Genomic DNA, 9117 nt, shown 5'->3' with positions numbered 1-9117 from the left:
TAATTATAATTCTAACTGGTCTGCTCCGTGGAGATTTAAGTGGACTGCATTGTACAGCTCGCTTTGTACCTTACAATGCAATTTACAGTGATACAAAGTACATTAAAACACTTCACGGAGCTGAGGACAGCTACTGTCCTACAAGCAGAAAGTGGAGGAAAGGCTGTGTGGAGATGGAGGGAAGAAGAAAGGAAACAGACCTGACATTTTAAAAGCCATAAAGAGGCAGGTGAGGGTCCTTGCAGGCTGCTTATTGTAAGGGAAAAATAGAAGATGCAGAAATGGAGGGGAAGGCAAGTAGGATTTGTACCAGCACAATACATGCCATGGTGTGTTATTTTAATTGCTGCACTCAGATGAACTGCAAACAATGCTGGTCACAGAGCAATAGATTTACACGCCTTCTCCTCTTGTTGCCTTAAGCTTTAAGTTGCAACGAAAACGATGGTGACCACCTGGATAGAGACCAGCAATACCCCAGCAATCAAAAAACAAAGCGTATGAGGACATCCTTCAAACACCACCAGTTGCGGACAATGAAGTCGTACTTTGCCATCAACCACAACCCCGACGCCAAGGACCTGAAACAGCTAGCGCAGAAAACAGGCCTGACCAAGAGAGTGCTCCAGGTAAGGAGAGAGTCGTTTGTCTGGGAAAGTAAATAAAATACCAATCTCTTATTTAAAATGCCACGGATTTTGCTGATTTTCCAGCTTTTCTTAATTGCTCGTACCTTTTCTGAGACTTCAGTTAAATCCTAGGAAGTATGCAAAAAGTTATTTCTTTTCACTTTCTCAAAAGCAGATCACTCGGGTTCTAATTTTTAATGACATTTGTGAAGATTTGGGGCCCTGCTTGTTTCCCTGTAATTAATTATTACTAGTGCATGTTTTAGCTTCCAATCTGCTGTAAGAAAAAGTGAATTATTTTAGTGTGTTCACTGTAAATACAGAGCTCTTAATTTAGAAATCATTGTGAAGGTTTCCCTCTATAAGAAACAAATCATCAGTTTGAATTTATTTTACCAGGATAAGAGGAATATATATTTTTTTCATAATGGTACACTTAATTTTTCAAAGATTCTTTTCTTATTCATAGTTTAGTAACTTAGAAGGAAAAGATAAATTTAAATTTCGATTTAAAGATAGTTTTTCTCTGAAAGCTGGATTTTTCTTGCTTCATGAATACACACTCCATTTAAAGTATTACAGGAAGCAAAGGTGAGAATATTAGTTGATTCAGCTCCATTTTAATTTATAGTTCTGATTCAAGGAATCAATTTTAATGGGCACTTATCCAAGTAACAATATCTAGAGATAAACTTGGGCATATAGGGTATTCCATTATAAAATCTCATTATAAAACAGGTCTTAATTGTAGCAAAGTGGTTTGTGAGCTTCACGGAGACAGGTAAGGCTCAGAGACAGACTTCTGGGAAAGCATCGTGGGCAGCTCTCACAAATTCACAGGCAAGTGGAGAGCAGGAGACAAAAAAACAGTGATAAAAACTGAATTCAGCAGGGACATTCTGGACCTTCCAGTGTTAGTACCTGACAGAAGAAGGAATAAAGGTTTTGCAGGCTTCCCAGTAACAAGTGATGAAAAGCTGTATGTAATTATTTCTCTTGGCTACGTCCTCCATAGTTGGATTCTTTTTTTGGTTTTATGAGTCTGATTTGCAGTGGTCAAACAGATTCCTCTCATGTAACCAGTGCACATCCTCACAGTTGATGTAGTGCCTTTCGTAGCAGCTCTCCTTTATCTATGTACTTGGGCAGAATAATTTATTGCATTTTTCTACCCTTATTTTGACAGTTGTCCTTTACCCCCAGAGTTTAGACACTTCAGTACCATCTGTTCTGTCCATTACAGTGCATTCACACCTGTATTACCTGAGAAATTTCATGTAGTTCACATTAAGAAATGAAATCAGTGTCTAGGAAATGTCTTTCTCTACACCAGCTCTCCGTTCTCTGTCCTCACTCAACACCAACTTTGACTTCCATCTCTCTCTTCTCTTTTTGCCTAATGGATCTTTCCTTCCATCTTTTTTTCCCAAGTTATTATCTCTGTTCCTTCGTTTTCCAAATGGATTTTCTTGTCTCCAAAATTTGGCTCCGTGTCTCCTTGCACTTCAGTTCCTCTTTCAGTTTCTTCATTGCTTCTGTTCCCATCTTAAGCACATCACATCTTGCAGGTTTAAAGTGCTTAGTGGTTCCTCTTTCTTTCTGTGGCAGACCCTTAGAATTCCACTAAACTTTTTTTACCATTTTGGTAACTGCTGTTTTACTTCTTTAATAATTAAATACTTCATTGTGTCTGGGCTCCTTTAGCTGAAGGGTGGTGGAAGATAAGAGTTGGTGATGGGAATTGCATCCAGAGGATGATGCTGTTGGAGGCAACTCAAGAAAAGGTTGGAGGCAACTCAAGAAAATGGCTCTGTGTGATAATTTGTCTAGTATCGCTTGAGTTTTCCTCTCTGTTACAAGCACTCTCCACTTCATACTTTTTTTGTTTCTGCACTTCCACGAGCAACTTTTTTTTTTTTTTTTTTTTTTTTTTTAAATTTAGAGCTTTTGTGGCCAATTGGTTTATCTCTAACCTGTGAGAGGCAATTTTTCAAACACTGAAGTTCACCAATATGAGTTTCAGGGCTGCTCTTTGCTAGGGAAAACTCCTCATGATGTTGGTTACTGAGATAGTGTCACTTGTTAATTCTTTGAGCCAGAAAGGCTGGCATTCTGTCTGTGGCAGTTATTGAACACCAAGGAATTCACTGACACTATTGATCTAAACAAGCATCATTAGTATTAGCCTGTCTTACAGCCCAAAGGCACATGGACTCCCAGACGTGCGTGCACACCCACCAATAACAGGAAATCTTGTGCATTCCCCAAATCGTTACTAGGTGTGTTTGTAAACTGTTGTTATTTTCTGTATGTTCAGATCTCAGTTCAGCTGATGAAGGATTGTGGCCCTTTGTATACCACTGAAAGAATCTATTTCAATAGAAAAGGCAAGGCAGCAGATCAGGAGGAACGGATTCTTTTGTTCTGAAACCAGTGTGCTTCATAAACACACGCAGCAGAGTTCCTGGTTGTCTGGCAAACCCTGTCAGTGCCCTCACACCGTCCCACATAACGTGGGACCTTTGTATATGAGCAGAGAATTTGTCCATATTCTTAATGATCTGTGATATGGGATTTGGAACACCTGACTTCTGCCTTTGTTTTATATACAACTAGTCATCAGCTACACATGTCCAGAAGCGGGATGGCACGGAAATGTGACATACTGCTTCATAAATGACATTTCTTCCAGTGGCTGTGTAATGCAGACTATTTTCTGGAAGTAGCCACATTAGAATCACAGGAAGCAAATTTATATTTTTAACCCCTATTTTTATTTATTTTCATTCCAGTTTAGCTTTATGTATATGCAATCTAATTCATATACCTCTTGTACTGCAGCTGGGGAGCACAAGCTATCGTTCACTATCATAGCTATCATAAGCCCTCATTCATAATTCAAGTGACCAGCTAATTGTGAGCTAACAAACAGTCATAAATGTTCCTCTTTTGGGAACTGATCTGTCTTTTTGTGAATTTAGAAAGGAAGGTAGAAGCAGAGGCCTAAGAAGATATGGGATGCTGGCTATAGGCATACACCTCTCTTCAGGAGTCTGGAATATGATTAACATGGCAAAGGCAGATCAGGAACACAATGTGTTCCTTTCCAGTGGGTGTCTTACTCTTTCTTGAATCTCTCCCCAGCAGAGTTGCTGTGAAAACCCTTCCAGGATAACTGCTTTGGGCTTTTGCTAATTCAGTTGCCAGCAGTCAACAAGGATGAACATTTTCACGATCCTGTGTGGGTCCTTGTGCTACCCTTCCATGAAGATTTGCTTTAGGCTTGTGTACTACAGGCTCCTTACCAAGCCTCCTCTCATAGAGTATCCCCTAGCTCCCCTTTAACTGTGTGTTTACTAATTACATCAGAGTAATCAGAATGTGTGTGCAAATGAGTGAACATAGTTTGCTTTGTGGTGCAACATCCTTTATATTTTTGTTTTTTCCACTTTCTAGTTAGTAAAATTCAGTAAACCTAAATGTCTTCAGATAGCTGCATGAATAATTGAAATTGTGTTTAAAATTTTCTTTTTGGCACAAGCTATTCATACAACTAACATATGGCAGTTGCAACAATGGAGGTGTTACAAACAAGAACATAGAGTTATCTAGGGTGGTTAAATGAACTCATTCACTGCAGTATCCGAATCCTTTACAAGGCTGAGCACATTTACTTTCCAGACTTCCCTGTCATACAGAGATGTTATTTTATTTCTGTTTTACTTGATGGAGACAAAGAGGGGCTGCACAGATCACTGAAGAGATCATATATTTTAACTGCAGTAAATATGATTCTGCCAAGCTGCTGAGTTGTCCAGCTCCAGGCATCCAGCCTCCCTAACCAGAACGTGCGAGCATCAGTGATGGGTCTCGCAGCTGCTTTTATTTTTCAGCTGGAGTTTTGGTCCATATTTTACCCTTTGATGTGAAGTAGTTCAGCCTTAAAATGATATAGTTGGACAGAAAACCACTAAATACTTCCCAATGATTTTGTTTAGTCCTCAGCACTGAAGCCCAGATTCCTAATTGTGTAATTGACGTTAGATAACTCCTTCTGGAACAATTCTTTCAGTTATGTATGTCTGGGTTGTTATTTCTTTGCTTTACTGGAGCACAGTTACAGGTGCAGGGCCTGAATTGCCCATGTGAGCATACAGGGCTACTGCCATCATGCATGGGCAGCCCTGACCCCCCAGCTCCCACGGGTCCGAGGAGCTGCATGGGGCAGCAGAGGAGCAGGCCCGTGGTCCTACAGCCCAGAAACCAGTAGTTCTGGTCCTTGCACTCCTCTTCAACATGAAGTCAGACCTTAAGTGCATACCAGAATACCACTGCTGCAAAAATGGTGTCATCCCTTTCTATCACAGACAAGGCGTTTTCAGCATTTCAGTTAACAAACATTTAGATGTCTTTCCAGTAATAATATGACAGTTGTATTTCCAGTATATAATATTGGACAGTGTTGAAGATCTTTATAACCATTAGCTGATTAACTTGACAATACCTCAGTGAGGGAGGACGTGAAAGTAGTCATATAATACCTATTTTTGAATTACAAGATTATATAATATGCTCTAACATGAATTACCACTATTAAATAGAGAACCATGTTATACGTGCAGCTCCTGAAAGCAGCATGTATGCTCATCAGTGAGGCATTTGAGCACTGATTTTCATATTTAATGGAAGATGAAGGGGAATACATAAACACCGGAATGCTTGCTCACTTTTCTTTGCATAATATGTGTTCCAAATCACAAGCAGAAAAAATACTGTACAGTCCCTCGCTCTGTGAAGGTTAAGGAGCAGTTGGACATTTAGGAACAATGTAAATAAATAAAATAATTTTGGTGCCTTCTACAGTTTTACACACTTTAAACAAGAAGGTTGTTTTGTGACTAGGAATGGAAGTGTTACTCATATTTGGGATTACTACATACATGAACATATATATATTTTTAATGAACATAAGTGTGAAATTATGCAGAAAGTGAGTGTATGGAGCTGGACTAGTGGTTTTGTCTGTTCTAAATATTCTGTAATGATGGTATATACACATATCAACAGCAGCAGTCTGTAGACCTCCATATCACCTTTGCATGTGTTATCCTTCTTACAATTGCTAGCAGGTATATTAAAAAAATAAAAACCAAATTACTTTGTGGAGCAAGTATAAATTACCTCTTACTGAAAGGTAAAAAATCCCATAAATATTCAAATTGCTGTTTTTTACCATTCCTAACTAGTTGGTGCTTGAGACTTTGCTGCTTGCATGACCAGAACAAACAGATTTGCCCCATGTGCACCCCATGCACACAAGGCTGGCAGCTTGCCCTGAACGCCCACACTTCCACACCTCCCTTCTTGTGTGGCTCTGAATGAACAGTCACAGGAGAGGACACTGGTTGTGAGTGGGTCAGGCAAAAATATCACGTTTGGGGTTGCCTTACCTTGACCACATTGCTGGCCTTTAGCAGGTTTGCCACTATAATGGACTATGTTATAAAATCATGAGTGTATTTTTACCCCTGCTAGTTTAGGAGATTTTTGGATTTTTGTTGTACATGAAACTGATAAACAGTGTTTAAACCAAGTGTTTTAACAAAGGGAATGCCACCATAAACTGCTTTAAAATGCTAAGCTTTCAGAGACAAGGACCTGTAAGGATGTGATTTATGTGTGGCCCATGAATGCAGCTCCTATGGCCGCTGCTAAAATTCCTGCCTGAGGATTATTTCCCTGTGGCATTCCCTGGAAAGAGCAGGTACCTTAAAGAGCCTTAGCTGGGGGAGAAGGGTTTCCAGAGGAAGCATGAGTGCTCAGTAGGGGGAGTTTGGGACTGGAACACCATAGATGAGAAGAAAACCAGTCAGAGGAAAAACAACTGAGACATGTTCATCAGTTCTAACTGGAGCTGGCAAGCTGAGAATGCAGAGAGAACACCTGGCAGGACTGCTCATGTTCACCAGTTGCTCCTCTGGCAGCAGTCTGGCTTAACATGGCCATGCTGTTCAGAGCTGGAGGTCAGAATTTCTGTACAGGCTGCTGTGGCCCCGAGGGCTCCACACACTCAGTTCCGCTGTAGAGGCCACAGAGGAGACGTGTGATGGAGATAATGGATGGCCATAACTCGCTCGGTTCCTTTCTCCAACAGACAGATGATGAGGCTCACTGCATCTGGGATGGAAAGACTCATTCCTGTTCCTTACAGCAGGTCAACATGAGGACAGTAGGATCGAGATTGAATCCATTGTAAAGAATCCAACAATGACAGAGGCCTTCTGACAAATAAGCACCCTGAAATGTCTTCTGGTTTGCAGCAGTAAAATTGCCTCATATCCACATGTAGCAGGTTGAACACAGGGTGTTCAATGACATTTTCAAATGTAGTTGAAGTAATGTGCTATACATAGGTGTCATTCAGATTCCCCAAATACGTTTTATTTTATTGTTTTTCAAATAGGTCAGAAAAATATTTTGTCTTTAAGCAAATCCTGCAGACAGGGGAAGGCATTATTAACTTGGACCTGAAAACTGACATTTAACTGAGAAAGATGAAATCATAGCTTTAGTCTTTCATTTATAGATAATAATCAAATAATGCAAGAAGTAGTAATTTTTCACTACTTTCACTATGTGGATATAATTTCTATTGAAATGACAGTTTTTAATGCATTGTGGTTCTTAAATACCATTTGGGCCTCTTTTCCTGACATCATTCCAGTACAGAAAACATTTGGAAAAGGAGACCAGCATAGGTGAAGGGAGCTGAAGCACTCAGAAAGAAGAGTTAGAGGAGAGTAAGAAAGAGGGACAGTCCTTTCAGAAAAGTGAGGGCATTGCAGTCACCGAGACGTGAGAAGGGTCCTGGGAGAGCTCTCAGGGCCTGCAGAAGGGCAGGGCGCTGGGGCTGTGCTGGGGCTGCGGCTCCTGCTTACGGTGGGAGACGGACTCGAGGTACGAGGATGCTGAAACCCGTTATTTTACATTCATCAGATGCCTGATGTCTGCCTCATCCAGACAAACACTTCTGGGATTGAAGGCAGTCGAGGATTTATGCAGGCTGCCACAGTTCTAAGCATTTTTATGCATAGCCTGCACAAAAAGGCTCCCCTCTTCCATCCTGGGTCCACTCTGTCCCAGGCAGACCGTTTGTATGGGATTGCAGGAGGGGCAAAGAGGAATGCTTTACAAGTATGCACAGGATGCTTCTCATGACTGGGGCTTCTTTTCTAACACATGACCAATTAAAGCTTCTTCCCCAGTTCACATGTTGGTGAAATTTGTGAGTATGCTTTTGCTTTTTTAAACACTGCAGCTCTTTAAATGCTACCCTGTTATATTAAACTATTTCAGGTATGGTTTCAAAATGCTCGAGCCAAATTCAGACGGAACCTCTTACGTCAAGAAAACACAGGGGTGGATAAGACTTCAGACTCAACACTCCAAGCAGGGACCCCATCAGGTCCTGCCTCGGAAATATCCAATGCCTCCATGAGTCCATCCAGCACTCCCACTACTTTAACGGACTTGACTAATCCCACTATGCCTACTGTGACATCTGTCTTGACATCAGTGCCCGGAAGTCTTGAGGTTCATGAATCTCGAAGTCCTTCACAGACAACTCTTACAAATCTTTTCTGATGACTCTTTCTTAATAATTTCTTTAAAAAAGAAATTATTCTTAGCTGAAATTCCAAGTGTATTTCAATAGAGGCTTTGAGCAACTGACTAACCACAATTAGGATCTCTCCTAAAAAACAGAAGGAAATGTAGTGTTCTGATACTATGGAGTATGGACTGAAGAATAACTTGGAAGATCTATTGCAACACAACATTTGTGTAACTGTACAGTTTTGTGGACTGAGCAAGGGAAACAGCAATTAATTTAAGTTGGCTAAAGCTTCTGTATTTTCAAAGACTGCCATGTGCCTTATATACTGTTTTATCTACATTCTTTGAATTCCATGTCCACTTCTCTCTTTTTCTCTCTGTATATTTATGACCAGGGCAAAAATGTTAAGAGTTTGTTACTTTGAATAGTCCTAAGCCTTTCATTGGTTGCTTTGTTGTTTTAGAATTTTAAGGTCAAAGTCTGTTCGAATACCAGAATTTGTAAAATCTAACCAGTAATAAAACCACTTATGGAAACTACTTGGTAATGGCTGGAGTTACGTTTAACATTAGTGTCACAATCAAGATAGGCTGATTGTATTTAAAAGGAATAGAAAACTGCACTTCAAACACAGTATCTGCCTAGGATAAACTCGAAATATGATGTATACATTCCTCCTGTTCCCAAAGTATATATGGATGAGAATCCAGCTTGTACAACAGTCTAGGTATCATCATTGTAGAGAAATTATTAATTGTTAGTTGCAGATAGAATTTATCAGATAATGTTAAAATTCAAACAGAAAAGCTACACGTAATTTTGCTGCGTGAAAGAAACTTGACTGCAGCTCGTACTTCTGGAAACAGTCTCTCC

General features: G+C 40.2%; 1 protein-coding gene across 1 annotated transcript; it reads left to right on the top strand.

The window, feature by feature from the left end:
• Positions 1 to 423: 423 nt before the first annotated feature.
• LOC103774206 (LIM/homeobox protein Lhx2) lies at positions 424 to 8778 on the top strand (the record flags this gene model as incomplete). The annotated part of the gene is made up of 2 exons (XM_008941595.1): positions 424 to 629; positions 7986 to 8778. Coding segments are annotated over 2 exons (494 nt in total), but the record flags the coding sequence as incomplete, so codon positions are not given.
• Between the last annotated feature and the right edge of the window lie 339 nt (positions 8779 to 9117).

Source organism: Merops nubicus, unplaced genomic scaffold (genome assembly GCF_000691845.1).
Source record: "Merops nubicus isolate BGI_N331 unplaced genomic scaffold, ASM69184v1 scaffold45915, whole genome shotgun sequence".
In the NCBI taxonomy this organism is placed as follows: Eukaryota; Metazoa; Chordata; class Aves; order Coraciiformes; family Meropidae; genus Merops; species Merops nubicus.
The sequence above is the reverse complement of the archived record's forward strand: the minus strand, read 5'-3'. Positions and strand labels throughout refer to the sequence as shown.